This window comes from Pholcus phalangioides, unplaced genomic scaffold, assembly GCF_987345545.1.
Source record: "Pholcus phalangioides strain wild (caught in Gottingen) unplaced genomic scaffold, Ppha-v1.0 ptg000015l_1, whole genome shotgun sequence".
NCBI classification, from domain to species: domain Eukaryota; kingdom Metazoa; phylum Arthropoda; class Arachnida; order Araneae; family Pholcidae; genus Pholcus; species Pholcus phalangioides.
In genome coordinates this window covers 82,455,458-82,478,015 of record NW_028301608.1, presented here as the reverse complement: position 1 = coordinate 82,478,015, position 22,558 = coordinate 82,455,458, and the positions used below count along the sequence as shown (strand labels likewise).

At 34.6% G+C, this 22,558-nt stretch overlaps 1 protein-coding gene across 1 annotated transcript; it reads left to right on the top strand.

The window, feature by feature from the left end:
* The first annotated feature begins 1,189 nt into the window (after nucleotides 1–1,189).
* LOC149076835 (uncharacterized) lies at nucleotides 1,190–22,558 on the top strand. The gene is made up of 18 exons (XM_089244541.1): nucleotides 1,190–2,073; nucleotides 5,351–5,439; nucleotides 7,478–7,584; nucleotides 7,739–8,031; nucleotides 9,288–9,468; nucleotides 9,588–9,713; nucleotides 10,621–10,753; nucleotides 12,130–12,281; nucleotides 14,088–14,225; nucleotides 14,693–14,906; nucleotides 15,888–16,069; nucleotides 16,205–16,306; nucleotides 17,550–17,666; nucleotides 17,791–17,888; nucleotides 18,001–18,172; nucleotides 18,456–18,597; nucleotides 19,082–19,203; nucleotides 21,299–22,558. The coding sequence occupies exons 1-18, from the start codon at nucleotides 1,685–1,687 to the stop codon at nucleotides 21,677–21,679; spliced, it is 3,138 nt and encodes a 1,045-aa protein (XP_089100667.1). The 5' UTR covers nucleotides 1,190–1,684; the 3' UTR covers nucleotides 21,680–22,558.

The window sequence follows — 22,558 nt, the reverse complement described above, 5'->3', positions numbered from 1 at the left end:
GTGTTCAGCAGATGAAAATCATTCGGAATTGCATATTTTCGTGTCGAGCAGAGAGTTTCATTGTTGTCCAGTTATACCCACTTTTTCTAACATTTAAAATGTTAATGTATCTCCAAAACGAGAGCTAATGCTACTTTTTCATGACGATATTCGTGTTCAGACGGTCAAAACCATATGGAATCGTATATTTTCATGTGGGATGCAATTTCATTGTTGTCCAGTGTTTTGAAATGATAGGAAAAGTTCTTTGAATGTGAAGCTCTTCGGTGAGCATCGCAATGCACTAGGGTTTCTCTTTCGGGATCCCATTGAATGCAACCTTGAATTTCCCGGAAATCTTAAACTAATTTTTTGGGATCCTGGTAGAAGAATGAGGTTGAACCAGATCACATTTCTGTGCTGGATTAGACATGCCTAAGAAATTTCATCACTGGAAGCATATATTTTAGAAGATTTTTTTTAATAATTTATCTATTAATACGAATAATTTTATCTTCTAAAATGAACAATCTCGTGATTATGTAGAATTCAGAAATGAGCATTTTTCACAAAAAATCGCGTATCCGAAATCGCGCAACTCAGGATATCGAAAGTCACGGGAATGAACTGTATTTTCAACAAAAAACGTGTATCTCATGAACATAATTCCTTCAAGGTATTTATGATAAACATTCGAATAATTTTCCGTAAAGGTGTCCTTGGCCTTCCTTCCCTCCTGCTATAAAGTGCTTTATCCGAAAATTACACCGAATCGATTGTAATTCCGAACAGTAGATTTACATATGTGTACATATTCTAATTAATAGGAAATCGTATTCACAGCGACGAACTTCTATTTTTAGACGGATTTTTCCCACCGTTTAACAAAGATTCTTCGAATTCAGCTCAATTTCCATCCACCCACCCACTTTTTTTTTATCATTATTATTATTTTTTTCATTCTTTTCAACTAAAATGAAAGAAAATGAGCACTGATCAGATACACAGAAGACTAATAAAAAAAAGAAAAAAACAGAAAAAAACGGTAAAAAAAAAAGGATGAAATAACATCAGAGAACTTGGTGAGATAAGAAAACCCGAACTACCCCGAGGGCGATTCGTAGAACGACTTTCTTACGTCTTGGCGATAGATGCTAACAAGTTGGCGGGTAAAAAAACAAACATAAGGCATGAAACAGCGGAACAAATCGAATAGCGTATCCGGATGTAAAGCAGTGAGGTTTCTTTTTTTCCGAAATTACCACTTTTTTGAAGTAAATTTTTTGTTTTTGGTTCTACTTCAAGTGTGATATGTATACAGTATGTTACGGGAATTCCTGCCCGGAATCGTACCTTTAGCACGGCTTCCTCTACTCACTTCCTCTGATTGGCTGCGACGAGTTTTTACGGCTCTCTCTTTCACTCGCGGATGACGCACTAGAAAAACTTCGCCGTGTGTGTTGACGATTCCTAAATTAACATCACACAGCTTTAGTTAACCGGCGATGGTCTGAGAAGAGAGGACGTAACATCGCATCATCACAAGATCTCTCTCTTCCCCCCACTTCATCATTTTCATAGCGTGTGTGTATATATTTATTTATTAGTCTCCTCAATCGGTGGGAAAAGCTGGAGCCTCCCGAATCGCGAACGAACTTTTCCGATCAAACGATAATAGTAATAACAACGTCTTTCTAGGTCAGAAATGTCTCCGGGCACCAGAGAGAACGAAGGATTCACGAATCATTACAGGAACCGTCCTAATTTGATCAACGTCCACCACCTCAAAGACGATAGCAATACCGGAGTCGTCCCGTACCGACGCATGTCCGAAGTTGCGTACGGCAATTACAACAACATGAACAATAACAACAACTCTGTTCGCAAGTTGGAAGAGGTTTTGCTGGGGATAGTACTCACCGAGGACAGGATACCTCCGAAGAGCGTTAATACCTTCACTGAAAATAACAGGAACATTGTACTGGGTACTGTGTGCTTAGAGGACGTTAAATTGAAATTAGACGAGCTTAGGAAATTGATTTGTGCCGAATTGCCGAGTGTGCCTGGCAATTTCTCGTTCCTCTCCAAGGAAGGGTAAGTTAATCATTTTTTCTTCGTAAAAGTAAGTTTTGAAATCTCATTTCCTTGACCCTCTGTGGTTAATTTGTATTATTGTATTTACACCACGAAAACGTATTGAAATTTCTCTTTCACAAATACGGATGCAAATATGAACACGGCAATTTAACTAATTAGAGTGGATTTTTTTAATTAAGTACAATCACCAATTAAGAGGGTAAAATATATTTTTCCCTTTATACTTTATTTCACTGTTATCTATAGACAGATAAAATCTTGCTCAGCAATGTTGAACAGATGTGTGTGTGTTGCTTTGGAATTTAATATTCCCAACTATAACTTACCTATAATATACCCGGCACTCCCGGGTTTTCTATGTAGTGGCGGCATTAAAGAAGTGACAAACCATTATAAAGGCATATGCGTGTCTGAACAGTATTGTTAAGGAACTACGGTAACCAAAGTAAACATTTCAAAAGTCATTGTTGAGGCCCAAAAACCATTGTTGTCCTATAGTTTTAAGCCCGTTTCGGGCATTTGCCCATCTCTGACGAACTTTTTTAAAAAACCTATCCTATCGTTCAAATCCGGCCGTTTCATATATATGCAAAATTTGGCAATGATCAGTCTAAAATTTTAGATTTGCATACAGGGTACACACCGGCTGAAAATTAATTATATATATAAATAGATTCCCTCAGTTTTTTGTGCGATTTTATAAATCTCTGAAAATAAATAAAATTTCAAAATCTTAAAAATTACATAGACTAGGAATCAACTCTTTCTAAATGAAAAAGTATTGTATTTACATATCCGTATTTTGTACATAAATGACTCAGAAGGATGCGCTTTTTAAAATAACAAAAAAAAATTGAGAATAGAAGTAGGTATAATAGGTGGTGTTTTGACCATGTCATGCACATTAAAGTATATATCAGACCATAGAAGGTCAACGATATTTTTGTATTGTTTTCTTGAATATTACGAATAAATTAAATTGTTTATGACGAGAAATTTTGATTTTAAAACAATTTTTTTAAATATGAGCATTATGTAGATGCCATTTTCGGAACTTGGTTCTTCTTTTCCTGAGAAGAAGGTGTTCATTGACCTAGAATTTTTTTCCCGCAGTGACCAGTGGTGAACAGACACGCCAGCCATCTACATAATTTATACGGTTGCATCATTTTCAGAATATAGAGCGACATAAATCAGGCCTTTTTTTTAAACGTTAACTGGTAGAATATTTTGTCCCATCAGCTGGGTCGCTTGGACCCTCTATGTGGTCCGGGATTAATTTTATATGAATAATATTCTTAGTTACCACAAATTTACTCAGGAATAAATTTTAATAACAAAGTATAACGGGTCTCGCTCTTGGATTTGGGGGGTTCGCCCACTGGTAAAGACAGGGGTGCCACAAGGAAAAAAATGTTTATAAGGACAGTCCCCCTCGAGAGAAAAAAGTCGTGAAGGACAAATTTTAGCTCCTCCAACTACGTTTTTTTTTGGTAGATAAAGCTTTTTTCTGCCTTTTCATCTCGGATTTGGTGCCACTCCTACAGCGGTGCCCTAAGAGCTACCCCTGTATAGGGTCATGGGCCAAAAAAGTTTATGGTCAATGCAGTCTAAAAGTAGTAATGAATGATTGTGATTAACATCAATGAGTGCAATAACTGTGTTTTTGAGTTTCAAAATTAATACGATAAAGAAAATTGGCATGTGATACTAAAAACAATGGAATTACCTTAATTAAAAATCAAGTTATTAATTGGAAGTAATAGAAAATTAAGGTAATGCGAATTTATGCATTATAGATTGATCAAATGGTCATGCAGCGTGTATGTTTTAACAATAATATAGAATACCGTAAAACGGGCGAATAGGAACGAAACAGTGAAAGCATAAAAACCATACCTTTTGTGTTGTTATTGTTTACGACCCATTATATTCACAAAAGAATTTTCTGTTATCATGTCAGCCCACTGAAAAATAAATTGTGAACGGAAAATTCTTTTGTGAATATAATTAGGAGAATGTATGTTAGTGCTTTTACAAAGTTTCATTCCTATTGATCTTGTTCTACGGTACCTGCAATACCCTTTACGCTCTTAATGTAATAAGAGGGGAAAAAATCGAATGCAATTGCTTTTTGTACTTCCGTGCGCGTTTTAGAAAACAATGTTAAGAATGGCTCTTGATACAAACTCCCGTGTTATTATGTTATTAATGCACTTAGTCATTGTCCTCTTTCTCCGTATGAACTGCGACAGGTGCTGCGGAAACAACGCAAACAAAAACGCTGTGTCGGAGGAATGTTTATACAACCAACTGATATTCGAAATCCTACTGGTCACGTGCACCTAATTGACTGTCAAACCAAGGTTGAGAAATTATCGCACGCGCGTCTTTCGATTCTTTTATTACATCGGGAGCTTTTCGTGGTGGAATTTGATGAACTTGTGATTCGTGTTTTTTTTTTTATCTATAAACCGATCGGGGGGGGGGGGAAAGACAGGGTCCGATCTCTCGTGAAGAAACTGATGATGGGTTTCGGTTAACGGTGATCCCTTTCGCGCTTCTACTTTAGTTTCGGTTAAATTATCAGCTACCTTTTCATCTTAACCCTTTCCGCAGTTCTGTAAATTTCAGTGATCCGCATTATAACTGGCACAGTGGAAATATTAACCAAAACCCTCTTTAAAATGCCTCTTTTTTTTTTTTTCTAGAATACTTTTTCCCGATTTCGATTAGTAAGTGATAGTGTTTTTCTAATCGAGGAAGAAAAAAAAACTCCAATCTTTTTCTATTATTTATACCAGGGGGTTCACAAACTGTTTTTTACTCTTCTTTCCTAAGATTTTTCAATTCAAATATTTCAGTGAATATTGCTGTTACAAACGTGGAATTTTTTGGTCTCAAGAGACAGGGCAACAACTTTCTCATTGGGTTTTTGAGGACAGGGTGTCCCTATGAAAGTTTGTTTTTGTATTTTAATGACCATTTATAACCCCTCGAAATTTGAATGACCAGTTAAAATGTAGCCTAGGGACTTTCTTTATTACCCATAGGCGGAGATAGACTTGGAGGTCTTGGGGGGGGGGCACGATGATGATGTCAATTCATATATGCATATATACATTAGATCAGTCAACTTCACCTTTGACGCTGGGGGAGGGCGCTTCCCTCGTATATCCGTCCATGGTACTACCCTGTATATAAACTATGTTCATTGAATTATTATCTTTGATTACTTATAATTTGTGGCAATTATTTTCATTTTCTTCTGCAGATGGCCCATCCAGAAAAAACAGGAAGCATTACTTAACTGTAACGTCGTCGTAAACGATAGGAACATCATCTGCATAAGAAAACAATTTGGTAAATTACATTCCTCATTTGATTTTGATGTGAGCCTTGTGAAATAAATTTGGAAAAATATTAATTTGAACTGAATGTGACACATGATTTTTTTAAAGATTTTTTTTTTTTTGTAGTTTAGGTGTTTATTATGCATCCAATGTCATAATAATTGTGCTTCAGCTTTGCCAGGTTTTACAGTTGACGAATTGGGCTATATACACATTTCCTGCTCAAATAATTATTCTTATTGAGATCCCTTCTAAAAAAATTGAATTAGAGAATTTGATTATTGTTTCAGACAATTTGAATTACAGTCTCCAATGGATGTTACACTTTCACTTCTAATATTGGAAACAGAGATGGTAACACTATTAGAAGATGAAACCCATAATTCTAACAACATAAATATATAAGGATGACACATGCAACACATTCCAATAAGCACCAAATCATTAGAAATTCCTGAGATAAATTTTACAAGGTGCATTTACAGTTGAGTAGCTGTAGACTTGTATCAAAGAGATAGACAGAGAGAGGGAGTCTGTGTTATCAGTATTTAGAAAATTTTTCTTTTCCTATTTAAAGCTGTGTATGCTATTACACACACATGACTACATAATACTACAGGGGTGAATTAAAAAGCACCAAGCTTCAGGGCGTATGTGGGATAGACTTTTACAGGGGAGCAGACCGGGTTTGGAAGAGGCACAACAAATTTCTTACTGAGAATTTTCCGTAACTTACTTTCAAAAAGCATTTTCAATTAACAGAAATATATTAAGATAGCACATATGAAGGTGTTTTCTACCAAAATTTTATTATTTTACATCTATATATACAAATTTAAATTTTTGCTCGCATTTAGGGGCATATCCCTCCCTGCGTACATCTCTGCCAAGCTTCACTGCTGTGAACTCTTCTTAGTAGCTTGATAAAATTCTAAGGATTTGTGTGTGATTAGCCATCTCTGCTAAGCTAAACATATCATCTGTTCAATATTCACCAAGTCCACATGAACATGGAAGGTTTTCCATGCATAACTCTGTACATTTGTAATTCCCAACCTTTCATGCTTCAACTGAACCTTTGAAATGTATAAAGAGTTTTCATCCCCCAAGAAATGTGAGGGAGGCTTATGAACCTCTGAAAATGAGTAAGAGGTGTGCCAAACAGAATGTTATACTTATAAGTTGTTCTGCAACAAGTCTTCAGCTGACTAGAAACGTTTTGCGATAAAATTTCCCATAATAGTGTTTTCTACACTTTTCTTAAACTCTTTCCAAGGTTGTTCTGCAGCAACACTGATTGTTCTATGATGTATGGCACAGTTAACAGCACATTCTGCTTTGGTGGCGTGCTCCTAGAAATTGTGCCTTCTTGTATAACTGTGCTAATGGATTGCTCCCCTTTTTATTACTTTACTCATTTTTTCTACAATTACTGATTATTATCATTTTTGTGCCACTAAATAGCTCGTTACGTATCACTGGTGGTATTTTTAGCAAAATGAGACATCGCCATGGTGTGATCATAGTGATGGATTCGCATCGCAGGGACCCTGGTTCAAACCTCACTTACTGCACAGTGGTGGTAGGCTGAAGTTGGTTTTCTGTGGTGCCCCATTTTGAGGCATGAATGCGTGCTGATCTCTCCGTTCAAAAGTCTCACCACAGAGAGCAACACATCCACAGTGGTATCAATCATTATACTTCACCATAAATTGGATCATAGATGACGGCACTAAATAATTCACACACAACACTAGACTCTTAAGTACACATCGGTGCAATACACTCGTAATAATGATTCCCATCATTCTGTTAAAAAAACCAGTGTAGTGTTGAATCAGGTAGTTGTTATATCAAAGGGGAAAATTAATTCCTGCACAACTCAATCAGTAATAAATTGCTGACGTCGATGATAGACCAGAGTTGTGCTTGGTTTGAAAAAAAGTGTTATTTGTATCACAGATCAGTGTGCCTGCCCACTGTTGCGCATAACTATTTTTTCAACTAGAAATGAATTGAATTTGAGAAATTTGAAAATTTTATTTCAGAAAAACAAAAATTTGGGATAGTTGTCTCGGGAGGTGAACCTGTTGGTTTTGTGTTCGCTGACATTTGCACAGATCTTCGACAACTAAGGGACATCATTGAACAACAGGTGAATATTTTCAATTTTATTTCTAAAAAAATTATCAGTTGTTGATTTCTCTTAACTGTACATATGACTTTTATTGCAATACATAATATTCAGGTAATTACAAATTAAAAATAAATATTAAGCCAAGTCACGTTGTTTCATTTTGTCGTTGCAGCTGAAGATGAGTCAACAACTTAAAGCAGAGTACAGGTTCATAGAAAAAAATGGCTGGCCAGTGATGCAGTCTCAAGAGACCATGCTCTCCCTGATAGATGTTTTGCTCGGCCAAGTTGTGTGCATACAGAACTGTGAAAAAAGCAGTGACTTTAATTCCCGTCCAGCGCGACCTACCTCTATTGTAGCCCCAGTGAACAACAGTGCACAAAGCAACGACAGTAAAGGTTCCACAAACACAGAAGTAGTTGACAACGGTCCAGGTTATAGAAAAATTTCTTTCAAACTTGGAAAGTAAGCATCAATTTTATACTTTAATATTTAATCATTTTATCTTATCCTTCTAGAACAGGATTTCTTAACCTTTTGTGTTCTGCAGATTTTTTCTGCCAATAAAATGAAATGTCGGGGATCCCCCATTTTTTTGCAAAAGGCCACAGAACCAATTATAACAAAAAAAATTCAGCACATAAGAATGTAAAAGCAAACAATTAATTGTTTCTTCATCCAAACCCACTAGTTCCATTCCCATCCCTGAAACCTCTCCAAGGACCCAAAGGGACTTTGTTAAGAACATCTCTGCACTGAAATGAATGAAATAGACACAAAGTCCTCAAAAAAAGAATGGATATGAATGGATTTTTTTCAAAGATGAAAAATATCAGACAAATGACATTCAATTCCAGAAAAATATAGGCACTTTTAATCAACTAATGATATACAGTAATACCCCAAAGTTACATGATAGGTGGGACCAACAATATTCGCTCGCATAAATCAAATTCACACATAAGTCTGGGTGCAGTTTTACGTACAAATACATTATATGTTTCTTAATTGGAACCAATATTTCCACAAAAAAAACACCCGTCTTTACGAAAAAATTGCAACAAAAAATGCAGGGTTTTCCTTACAAAAGATTATCTTCAAAAATTCTAAATTTCTCAAAAAATATGTACAAACCAATGTTATGTGTAATGCGATATTTGATCCATCGAAAGAAGTGAGCTTCTTGTGTTAAAGCAATGGTAATTTTGCTTAGTTTTTGTTTTTTTGCATCAAGTCAAGTAGACAAAATCACAAAAAATCAAAATTTATTAGAGTGGCAAGTGAGTGACCTGCATTATTTCAATAAACATTAAATAGCGTTATTCCAAATGAACTTTTTCAAGACCAGTAACATTTGGCTCAACATATCAAATGGTGGCCAAAACATTCTTTAAGAATGGAAAGTATAAGATTGCAAATGGCTCTAGAGCCCAAATTGATTTTAGAAATCTCTGGCAAGTGTAGATCTCAAGCTGCTTTCCCGGTTTCTACTTTTAGCACCTTAAAAATCAGTTCAGTATGTTGGTGTTATGTGGTGTTGTGATTGAATTAAAAATATTTTTGTAGCTGGGATTATATTGTCTCAATTGAAATATTGTTTCCATCTCAGCTATAGTCCCATAATAATTATAAAAGTTTTCACAGAAAATCATGTAACTCCAAAATTGAGATAGCGCAGTCGGAATATATATAATTTCAATTAATTTTTTTTTTTCAAATAGGTCAAGTAATCACCGGCCATCTTCGAAAGAGAAGAAAGAAAGTCAACGCAGAGCTAAAACAGTTAAAGACGATGTTGACTTGGCAAAACCAATTCTGATCAGTTACGTCCGAGCAGAGGCTGCCCAATATGCACTAGACTTGAAGAAAGATCTTGTTAATAGAGGTTTCAGTGTATACTTGGTATGTCGATTATTCTATCAGACTGTATGAGAATGATTAAAACTATTTTTATATCCAATAACTAAAAAAAACATTCTAAACAAAACAATTCTAAAACCAACATTTTACTGGTTTTATAGGATGTTCACGAGATAAAGATAGCTTCGGATTGGCAAGATTCCCTCAATTTTGCTGTTACCAATTGTTTCTTATTTGTCCCATTGATTACACCAATGTACGGGAAGACTCAATGGACAAACAGAGAAGTATGTGTGAATTGATTTTTTCTCAAAATCTCATGGCACACAAAAATTTTGTGTAAGGCCTCCAATATCATTCATTTGAACTTATGTTCATAGGCATATGTGAATATATAGGGTGGTCATAAAGTAACTGTTGATATACAATCCCCTAGCAGTCGCAAAAATCAATCAATACAAATGAATTATTGCTATTTAATTAATTATTATTTCAGAGTATGTGCTCAAGAATGAATAGAAAATAAAAACCTAGCTCTCACAGCAACAAAATTTTGAAACACTCAAATGGCAACACTCCCTTTTATACGTTGCAAAGAGATTGGCACATTAATAAACCACAAATGGCATTAGAATAGTAGCTGCAGCACAATATATGCCCTCACTAGATGCAGACAAAGAAACGTGGAAGCAATCAATGCATATCACATTTCTGCTGCCGGAAGTCCCCCCCCCCCCCTCCCTTTTAAAGGGTGCACCAACCCCTTAGTGAGATCTTCCTTTGTTTTCATCCTGAGCCAGCATTTATGGTGCTACAGATACCATTCCAATGCCATCCATGGCTTTTCACTGCACCGATCACTTAGTAATGCATAAAAGTAAGCATTGGTTGCCATTTGAACTTTTCAAAATTTTGTTGCTGTAGCCGTAACCATGAGAGCTAGGGCATTGTTTTTCTTCTCCGTTCTAGAGTTTTATTCTTTTTATCTTGAAACCCCTATATCTCGAATATCCTTTGCATTCATTGATTTTTACGGCTCATAAGGGCTAGTGTATCAGCAAAGTAATTTTATGTGTGACCATCCTATATATCACAGATGACTTATCACCTCAATAGATCTTCATTCGTATATGACATTGAATTTTCATTCATGAGTTCTTATTTATAATTGTTTTGCTTTGCATGTTTTTATAGGTTAAACTTGCAGATGTATTAGGCAAACTGATAGTTCCAGTCAATTTCATGGATAATTGGCCACCTGCTTGTCTTGCTATTCAATTTGCTTCAACTCAGTATATTCCCTGGAAGTCTCAAGATAGTGATCATGGTATATATAGTCGGATTTCTTTCTCTGATCGTTTTTATAACACATTTCTTTATCAGAAAAATTACTCATCCATGTCATTCACAAAAAAATAACTGTAGTCTAGGGGAAACCCTAGTTTGTCTTACAAGGACTTACACTTACTCGGGAGATCCTTATATCCTTCTGAGAGCTTGCTCGATTCTTGCAGACAACACAGTGGTGGCCAGTTAAAGTGCCCTTTCTGACCAAGTCACAAATGCGAGCTGATCTTCCATTTGAAAAAGTTTCTCCCACAGAGACCAAGCAGCAGACTCGCAATATAATACTGATAGAAATATAAGATTCAGGTACTCGCCTGCCAAACAGGAACATCGATGGCCATAACTCACATACCTCAGACACTCGTAAATAGGTTGGGGGTACATATACACAGCACTTTCCGGAATTTTCATAGGGTGCATGTGCAGTTTAGCAACGTGGGACAATAATTTTTTTCACAATATACCTTTACTAGGGGGATAGCTAAAAATCTTGACCTGGGGCCTGTTGGCCCTGCTCCAGGATATGGAAGGTGATGATCTTATCTCATTCTATTCTTCTAATCATTACTATATACAAATTCATGTTACCTTGAAACATACATGCTCAACTCATCACCAGCAGGTCATTTATGGCCCTAAGTCACCTCATTTCGCCTACCTCAAGCTTAATTTTGTAAAAATGAACCAAGTGGCACATTACCAGATCACTAAACCCTTACAGCGGCTATCCTGAGATATCTCGTCAAACTTGATCTGCTTAATTTCAGTCCCCTCGAAGTATATCTCGGGTTCTTAACACACTTTTATTTCCAATTTGGCAGATATAATGGGAATCAGGAGAATGTTAAAAACAGCTTAAAGAGTTAAGTGAACCACATTGCAGTTCCACATCACTTAAGTAGTTTGCAGTAGATTTACAGATCACTTAAATGCAATGAGGCATACTATCATTAACTTAAGTAACCTGGGGCGCTGTTCCAAATCATTTAAGTGACCTGTGGCACATTCTAATTTCAATTAAGTGGTATGTGGCATATTTATAGATCATTTCAGTGGCACAGTTCACTTAAGTAGCCTGCGACATGTTTTCAAACCAATGAAGGCCCACTCTCTCCAAAAGCAAGAAGCAAGAACATGAGCAAGAAAGAAAGATTTCCACTGTTTAAAAGACATACCTTCTAAATTAATAGCACACACACACATATATATATTGAGCATAACTTCTTATTTATATTTTTAAGTAAATCCAATTTGGAATCAATTTTTCAAATGCGGAAAAATAAATGCACAGAACATATGTTTGATTGACACATTTCATGTGATGAACATGAATAAAAATTTTATGAATATCGACAGTGAGAAATGAACCGGAGAAGACCTCAGATCCTAGGATTTGGCCAAGACCTCAACTGGAAAGAGTGGCTGTCCAAATTGCTGATTGCTACAGGGAAAATTGTGGGAATGTAATGAGGTGTCCAGCTGCAGGCAGCACAAGCAAAGAATTAGTAGTAAGTAAAATCAATCATCTTATTTTAACAGGAAAGTTACATTAAACATAGGGCATTCAATTAGCACTATGACAAAGATTCAGACTATGTGTTTTTGTTTTAGAAATTATTTTGCTTTATTTGTAGCTTTCAATAATGTTAAAAAACCCAAAATACATATACTATATAGGTAAAACCTTTATAAAACATTGAAATATACATGCAGGGTGTATAGGAAAGTCCCTTTATCCTGGAATAACTCGTGAACTGTTGATCCTAGAAGCATACTTTAAATTGGAAAAAACTATCCAGATAGTAGGTATACCTCAGATACATCATTCATATTATATAGCATATGAAGCAGCTTGAATGAGCTTGTCCATTAGTATATGTGGTTCTTTCCTTTGTTTTCAGCAAATTGTGAATTTAAATATTAAAACGAATATTGCCCTTAAAAATATAATTTCTTCTTTTTTTTTGCCTCGGGTTGCTCGGGAGAGAACAGGCAACAACTTTCCCTCTAAATGTGTTTTTAGGACATAGGGTGACCAAATAAAAATTTTTCACATTTTAATGTCTATACAATCCCTTTTAATATGAATGATGTATCTGAGGTTTATATGTTACTAGCTATAATACCCAGCGCTGCCCGGGTATTATAGCTTCAATTTCTGTGGGAGGATTGAAAAAGTGACAAACCATTATAAAGGCGTATAAACTATTATATTTACATGTGCTGACAGCATTAAAGAAGTGACAAATCATTGTAAAAGCATTTAGCATGTCTGAAACTTATTGCTAGGGAACCACGGTAACCAAAGTATACATTCCGAAACTGATTGTTGAGGCGAGAAACCATTGTTGCCCAACAGTTTTTCCACCCATTCAGGACCTAGCTCTGACAAACTTTTAAAGTAGTCTATCATTCAAGTCTTGTCCCATTTGATATATATATATATATATGCAAAATTTGGCGACGATTGATCTAAAATTATAGATTTGTATAGAGAACATACAGAAAATCAATTTTATATATATAGATTTGGATACTTTTCCCAACTGGAAGATAATCAATGTTCATGAGTTATTCCAGTAGAAAGGGGACTGACTCCCTGTGCACCATGTATGTACCTTAGGCAACTCATTTTGTGTGTCTGCCCCTGAAAAACTTTGACCTGCCATATATCTGTTAATAAACTTTGCAAAAAAAAAAAAAAAAAAAAAAAACTTTTTGCATTCTGAATATTTTTTACGCAGGTAATTTCTTTCATTTAAACTTATATTACCAGGAGGGGGGAGGGGGGGAAGCATAAAAAAAATTTTTTTTTTATTTATATTTTGAGACTATTTTCACTCTCAAAACTGGTACAGGGTGACTTCTGAACACAGTTTGAGCATTTTTAAAATGGAACCCATACCTCTACGATGAACAGTTGATGAGATAAAGGATAAAGGCAAAGTTAGAACATACAAGATATCCTACTTTTGCAAAATATTGAAATATACATATATTTTCTTTACTATTGTGATTCAAACCAAGGAAATTACAAAAACTTTTCTTAAGATATCTGATAAGGTAAATGCTTTCCTCTATTGTAAAATATGTAAGTATAATATAAATCATATGTTATTCCCATCAATGGTCACAACTTACAATTTTTTTATACTAAAGAAAATAACCAAATTGTCCATTATTAGAGTAAAAATTTAGTTATAAAAATAGAATAATAATTATTTTATGTGTATATTTGTGCACTAATTCTATGATGATATATATGACTTTTTTTTCCTGAGATACATAAGAGAAATATTTTTCTTTTCTTATAGCAGCCAAAGATGGCCTCCGCAGTGTACCTGAAAAATGAGGCAGCACCATTATACTCTCCAACACTCAGCCTTGATGAGCACTTGGAAGAGAAAAAACATTCCATTGTCATAAGCGCCCATCCTAAGCAGAGGCACTTGGTAAGTGTTTATTTGGTCATATGCAGTGAGTCTATTGATTTTCTTAAAACACATTTCTTACTAAAGTTAATTTTAAATTTTTAAAAAAGTGGTATTAGTAAATGATCTTGTGCGGACAATCTTGTGATCATGGTCATGGCGGACAATCTTGCCATGATCACAAGATTGTCCATAAAAAAATACATTTTTTCGTTTATTGTACTTGTATAAAAAAAGTTCTTTCCCTTATGGACGTTGATCAGGGCTATCTTAAGAACATCATAGGGCCCCAGGCCAAGTGATTTTTCTGAGGCCTTACCTGACAAATTCTCGAAAATTTCAATCGGTTCTCATTTTTGTAAGGTTCCCAAGTAAGCCCATGCGTTAAGAGAGCGCTGATGTTGATATCAACTTCTGTGATTGCCCAAGTTACTTTGCAATTGAAAATCAATAACTGTTTTTAACAATTTTTTTTTTTTTTATTCTAGGCAAAAGAGCTGCGGCATATATTTGAAAGTGAAAATTATGATGTTTGGTGTTCAACGTACTGGCAGGAAAGCCAGGATAATCTGAGTTCCCCTGGCACGCCTAGAGACTTGCCTACTATTGAAGAAGGAGAAGTCTTCTTTAATGATCGCGATATCCTGAATATCATAGAAAACAAAAAGCCACCTCTCACCCACAAGGAATCTGAAACAGATGGTATGTGTGGAAAAATTTAGGATTTTATTCACTTGTCAAGCATTTTTATTTACTTGTCCAGAGATTAATCAAATGTTAACTACTAGACCAGGGATCTTCAGCCTTTTGTCTTACAAGTGTCTCTTTAGAGTTACAACCTCCACCCCAATCTCTTTTCCACCCTACCTTCAGAAACATTTTCTATTCCATGGGAGTTCTAAGTTCCGTTTAATGTGGAAGATTGAATTTCTTAAGAAAAAACAATAAAAGAGACTCTATAATCCGGCCCATCCAGTAATTTGCCGTTTTTAGGCAGGTTTTCTTCGAGCATAAAAGAGGAAAACATATCACTATGCCTGTGCACAGAAGTTTATATTATTTAAATGGGTTTTTCAATTGACTTTTCCAGTAATCTGACACACCCTGGTCTGATATGGAAAAGAAAGTGGCCTGCTCAAACACCTTTAACAAAAATTAAATATGCATTCATGACAATATTTTTATGAGGGTACACAGTATAACAAAAATTAATTTTAGACAGATTTGCGTTAGATCTTCACCAAGATCCTCATTAGATCCAAGAAGAGCGGAATAACTATTCAGACACCTCTATAACAAGTTTGGTAGGTCCTTGATTGGATTTAGTCTATATTCTAAATTTCACATGCACCTCTTAAACCGAAACATTTATTAATACTTGGGGTTTTTATTTGTTTTCAAAAATTTGATGTTGTTTCAACCAACAATCTGCAAAACATATAGGTTTATTTGCTGAAATTCAAAACAAACCTATTAATGCAACTAGAAAGTTTCGATGGAAGAAGGTTTCATGCTTATGAGCACCAAATCACATACAAGCATCAAGCAATTTTGAACCTTCAGTGAGCACAAGTGTTCATAAGTGACAGGTTGAAGATGTCTGCACTAGACTAAGACTAAACTACAGAGACTAATCAAAACTAAGTACAAAATTAATTCTTCCTATCTTTGCTTTTTTTACAGGACTTGGTAGAAGGCCTCTTTCTAGAATGATGTCACAGTTCAGTGACATCAGCAAACCTTCGACTCTCAGTCAAGAAAAGCTTGACCGCTTGCGTGTATTTCAGCAGAAAGTAGATCAAGCAGGTGTCGTTGTCGTCATGGTCTCAAAAGAATATACTGATTCAACATTCTCTCATCAACAGGTATGTATTTACTGAATTTATGGTGCCACGAGCACAGTGATAATTCCCATATCTCTGAGTGAAACATTAGTTTCTGAATATTAATTCAATGTAAAAGTAATTATACATTGATTAATTCTAACATTCTTCATTCAGGTATTCTACTGTGAGCATAGAAAGAGGGTCGTGCTAGTGAACTGTGACAATTCACCAGTACCAAAATGGTTTCGGCTACTGATGGGTAATGACATGATACATGTAAGAATTTGTCATTTAAAAAATTTTGTCGAAACATAATTTATTTAAAATTATAATTTTTTTCCACAAACAATAATGATTTAAAAATATATTCAAGCAATTTAATGATTCAAAGAATATAGTTCCTGATATCGTATTGGAACCCATTTTTACTTTCTAAAATATTCTAAAAATAAAAACTCATGAAATTTTGGAACACTTTTTTGGACAATGCAGAAAGGATTGATTGATTATCAATAAGAAAATACCATAAAGTTCTATCATATATCACTTTCAAAAATTTTAGATACATACATTTATATCCTATGTAACTTCATAGGAAAGCTACAAAAATTGAATATGACTACTTAAGTTCAACTACTAGGAATGAGTATCCAAACAAAATTCACTTCAATTTGTGAACAGTTTACAGTAAACTAACTACAGTATAAGTCTAATACGAGAGCTTATAATCATAAAATATTTTGTTAAAGCAGAACTTATTGTAAGCGAATTTCAATGTTTTTGTGTCTTTGTAATTCTTCACCTGCACTTGCAATCGCCTTTCACATCATTCCATTCTGATATCAGCAAATGAACAGAATTTCATATTCTATAAACGATTTAACTAACTTACCGAACAATTAAAAAATTCTCAATTATGAAATCAAGAACTCCAACACTTTTCTGCTAATCTGAAAAGATTTTTTAACCCAGCGGTTTTAAAAGCTACTTTAACTGTGAATTCCTGTCAAATAAACCCAGGCAGATGTGTGATGACTGTGTCGGTCACAGAAACTAACAAAAGTTGCAAAACCCATGTCCTTTATGTTCAAAAAAACGGGAAAACAAATGCAAACTTTTCTGTATCCATCCTTTGTTAGGCGCACCTCACAACACTGTTTGTGAAGAGGATGAGCGAAGATAAGTGATACTAATACGTCCTTAGTTTAATTCTTGAACAAGAGAAAAGAAAACTAGCGTTTCAGAGAATTTCATTGACTACTGGATTTTTTACCAATACTTTTCACATAATAGTGAAAGCTTTCAAATTTTCAACTCGCTGCTAACATGTTTTTTTGTATCTTTAACATTAGCTGTTTGACAATCACTCACAAGATCCTCATTATAAGCTGTACTTTGTTATACCACAATTTTGCTGTATTACCTGTTTTGATTAAATTTCTTTCAACAGATAACTAATTGTACATTTCATTTAAAAAAGTGGCATGGATAATACATGTCTCAATCGCATTTATTACAGAAAACGAACAATCCTCAATTCGAATGTGTATTGAAAGCTCGCGTGAAGAGAGCTTTGAATCCTTCATCATCAGAAACACCCAGAGATGCTACATTTGAAGCGAAAATAAATTACTTAGTAAGTAATATTGTAATTATTTTCTTTTGCTTTAGGAAAATTATAGATGGATGAATTCTTTGATGAGACTTCTTTAGAATACCTTTTGTTCAGAATTGATTCACATATTTCATCTATATTATAGGTCAGTTTTTTGAAAAAGAATGTGCAATTACAAGATGTCAGAGTCTATGTTACTGGCAGCAGCAAGTTACAGAGCCGACGCGCAGAAGATATATGTCGGTAGGTTTTACATTTAAAAAAATTTTGGCTTTTAAAATTTCCATTTCACTTTATTTCATTTTTTAATGGTTATGAATATATTTATAGCATTACTCCATTTTTCTTTCAACAGTGCCGTTGGCGAACAGTTAGCCAAAGTAGCGAACATATCTCTGGTTACCAATGGGTTCTTTGGCGCACCAGATATTACTGCTAAAGCATTTTACGAATACAGAGAATACAGCCATCAGTCATCTGCAGAATATCCTGCTGTTATGCACATACTTCCGATAAATGAATCAGAGGTGAGTATCAGCAGGTGAACAGTAATATATAATAATTTCCTTTAAAATTAAAAAAAATTAAAACATTAAGCTATTCCTGATCACCAGACTGTTGCAACTATTTTGCAGAAAACAGATTTAAATCGTATCGAAAAGAAATGGGTAATGTTCTAATTGTGACAGCACAAACCTTTTTTAAATTTTCCATTTAAAAAACACATTAAGATTACAAATTGGTTTATGAATTCACTATAACAATATAATTTATAACATAAGCAATACATTTATATGCTACCTATTTCAGGATCTTACTTCAAAGTCACGTCAAAATCCAGATGGAAGTTTTGAACCAATGCCATATGGGAAAACATTCTTCATAGGCGATTCATTGAAAGAAAGAGAAACAGCAGTTGCCCGACTAGTGGACATGTGTGTGGTCATAGAAGGTTGGTACATTTTGGTCAATTATAAAATAAAAAATAGCAATAAGAAATGAGTAATTATTAAATAATCATCAACTATTTCCTATCTACTGCTCGATGAAGGTCTCCTCTAAAAAATTTTCCATTTTACTCTGTTTGATGCTTTTGCCATCCAGTTGACTAAGTCACTTTTCGGATTGTGTTGATGCATCTTGCGTTCGGACACGTTCTCAGACGTGCAGCACCACAGGTGTACCAATCCAGAATACTCGTGTTCCATCAGTTGTCCCATCTTCTTGCAATATGTCTAGCCCATTTCCATTTTAAATGTTTAATTATTTCTATGGTATTTACTATTGTATATATCATACAAAAGAAAGTATATATACTATATACTTTTGTATTATATATAAAAGTATATATACTATATACTTTTGTATTAAATAATATGAATTAATAATACTAAGTAATTGTGGCTAATTGTGAAATGCATGCATATCTTTCTTAGGTGGACCTGGCGTTGTACATGAAGTGGAAGAATTCATTTGGAATGATCATTTCGTGATTCCTATTCGCTCAACCGGAGGAGCTGCTGGAGGAAAATATGGAATTCCTATGAAAGTATTTGAGGTGATTATTTTTTTACTTTTCACAATTTTTTTGGAAAAGTTCTTAGCAATAATTATAACAAAAATTAAGTTTTGGAACAAGTTCTTTTAACCCTTTATAGTACTACTAGCTATAATACCCGGCGCTGCCCGGGTTTTCTTCAATGAGGCTTTTTTGGATCACGTGATATCTCCCTCTCTTTTTCTTGAGGGACATACAAACTGTGTCCAAGTTAACCAATATGGCGACCTGCGCGATTCATGAAATAAACAAATCTAGATTTACACAGAAACGTAGAAATGAATATATATTTTTCTTTTTTTAAGGGGCGCTAGGTCTTTCAATCCCCCCCTCCCCCCCTGAACTTCAAGTTATCCATCTCTGCCTGTTTCAGCTTCCAAAAATCCTTAGTTAAAGCTGTGGAATTTTTTCGATGCACTTTTCACGGGCTCATAACTAATTTTAAAATATCCTAACCCACATGAATTTATGCAAATAAATATGAAAAGAGACAATATGGAGACATTCATTTTCATACTTGAGAAGATATAAATGAAATCAATGATATTGCTCGAATATCCAACTCAAAAGTATAGGTCCGGCTAATTACTTCGTATTTAATCTCCTGGGCTTCGTATATCTCTAAACGAACTGAATATTTCAAAAATTGAGAATTCAATACAATTTTTAAAATTATTGATGGGGCGGAAAATCCCACTAATTTCCGCATTTCTACAGTAAAATCGACAATTTTAGCACTGATTTCTATGAGGATCACCCTTTTCCTGACTTTCAAAGCGATGCTGATGATGATTATGACGTCTATTCAAAAATCGAGTATTGAAAAATTGGCAAACCATTATAAAGGCATAAACTATTATACATATACTAACAGGATTAAAGAAGTGACAAACCGTTGTAAAGGCATATACGCGTCTGAAACGCATTGCTAGGGAACCACAGTAAACGTTCGGAAAGTGATTGTTGAGGCCCAAAAACCATTGTTGCTGGACAGTTTTTTGCCCATTTGGGGCATTTGCCCTGGTCTGACGAAATTTTAAAGTAGCCTATCGTTCAAGTCGGGTCCCATTTGGTATATATGCAAAATTTGGCGACGATCGATCTAAAATTGTAGATTTGTATAGAGAACATACACAGACACACAGAAAATCAATTTTATATATATAGATTTTTAATGGTAATGGCACGTTAAAATATTTTTTGAGATTGACATTGATTTAAGAAAAGAAACTCATTCAACTCATTAGATAACTAATTTTAAAAATTAATTTACTAATTTTCAAATTATTTAGATGACTTCATTTTTTTGCAGTTTTTGAAGTTATTAATAAATGATAGCTCTAATGAGAGGTGGTAAAATAGCTCACCGTGAACATCCAAAAATTGATGAATTTGGTGGGAGGTGTACTTCCCACTGCCTTTCTCCTTTGAGACCCAAGTATTCATTTTTTGCAATTTTCAAAATGTTTCTACATTTTTGATGCCAAAAAAAAAGATGTATTAAAACATACATTTCCGCAAATCATTATTTTTTTTTTTGTAAAAAAATATTTGGCTTCATTCAAATGTTTTCAGCCATGATGATGCAGGGTATACTCATCTTCATACAAATACAAATACAACGCCACAACAGGCAAAATGCCCAACGAGGTGGCTGATACATACATAAATGTTTTCCAGAACTTTATTGCTAAATTTTATGTAATAAACCACACCTTTCCCGGAAGCACTTTCGCCTAAAAGCCATCTTAAAAACCCAAAAAGTTCAGCTCCAAGTGTTGCCCTCTGATGAAAAAGCCCTCCAAGTTCACACTCGCCATATTTCTAACTCAAAACTTACACAGTCCTTTAAGTCAGGGCTTAACTCCCTGAGGTCAAAAGAAAAAATTCTACAGTGAAAAAAAGCAACCCACACACTTATGGCACTAGGGTCTGACTGAAAGGGTTAAAAGTGAGTCTCGGTAAACACATTATTCAGTAATCATGCCAACTTATTAAAATGATCACTCACATTTTCGGTATGAAAAGATGTGATGTTTCAAATTTTTGAAAAAACTTACAACTGAAAATGGATGCACTTTCAATTTTTTTTCAGCTCCCACCTGGTGTTGATAAAGCAGACTGGGATATATTGAGTGATCCGGATGCTCTGCCCGAGACTATAGCAGAAGCTGTTGTCAGTATCATATTCAGTTTGAAAAAAGCAGTTTCACCAACAAATACCTTGAAAGCACCGAATTTCAGAATAAAGAAGGCAAAGAAATCCAAGAAACAAAAGACTTCAGTGCAAGAAGAACAAGAAAGTCCCGCTGAGAGCTTCTATAGCCATGCAAGAATCGTGCAGCCATTCTCTATAGAGGAAAACTCAATAGAGAGAAGGAAGTATAGTGAACAGGACCAACAGAGTGAAATAAGCCAAATAACATTTCAAAAACAAAGGTGGTGGAAGAGGATTTTCAGTGGTTTCCGAAGATAAACAGCATTTGCTTAGTTTGGGACTAATTGGATTAGTTTTTCATTTGGTCTCCCACTTAATGTTCCTATTAGTTTATTCAATGTTGTGTTTCCGTGAAAACGGAAGGCGATGATGAATTTTATCTATACTGCCGCATTTATAAAAAAATTCTGTTGTGAAAGTCTGGTGTTAAGACAGACTTTTGCGACACTAGGTTGAAAAAAGTGATTCGGTATTGAAAAATGTGAATCATAAGAACAAGATTTTTGAAGCATTTATCGAATTGAGAATCTTAGCATGACGATTACACAATTCAGAAAAAGTGCAAGGGGGAAGAGATAATTTTGATGCCTTATATTTCTTTGTGATGTGCATATCAACATTAAACATATCAAAATGACACTGCAGAAACACTCACCATATTGATTGACTGAAACACATCCATTCTGTGAAAAAGTGTTGTTATTTTTTTTTTTTTTTTTGGCAATTGATAAGCATTCACAGCATATTATGAATTCATGCTTGTTCAAAACTGACTGAAGAGAAGAAAAACTTGTAATATGCTTTTTAAAACCCTTATCCAAGAGAATTTTCAATACTAATACGATATAAAAAATACATAATTCTAGTTTCAAAATAGGACTGATGATGTATGTAGTTGAATTGCAAGTAAAACTGGATTTCTTTGAATTTCAAGAGATTTTTATCAACACGACAACCATGCGATAATCGCTAGAAGCCTTAATTCCGATTTTGTTTTTGCAATGTTTTTTTTTGTCACTGAAGGTATGTTTTTTGTATATATTTTAAATATTTATGTCTCAATGAATTTTGATTTAGCGATGTGTTGTAAATTACTAGTTTTGATAATTATTAAATGAAGTAACAAATGTCCCACAA

Coding starts and splice junctions, on each gene's coding strand:
- LOC149076835 (XM_089244541.1), top strand. CDS start 1,685: ATGTCTCCGGGCACCAGAGAGAACGAAGGATTCACGAATCATTACAGG. Junction 7,585..7,738: donor GGGACATCATTGAACAACAG/GTGAATATTTTC, acceptor TTGTCGTTGCAG/CTGAAGATGAGTCAACAACT. Junction 8,032..9,287: donor ATTTCTTTCAAACTTGGAAA/GTAAGCATCAAT, acceptor TTTTTCAAATAG/GTCAAGTAATCACCGGCCAT.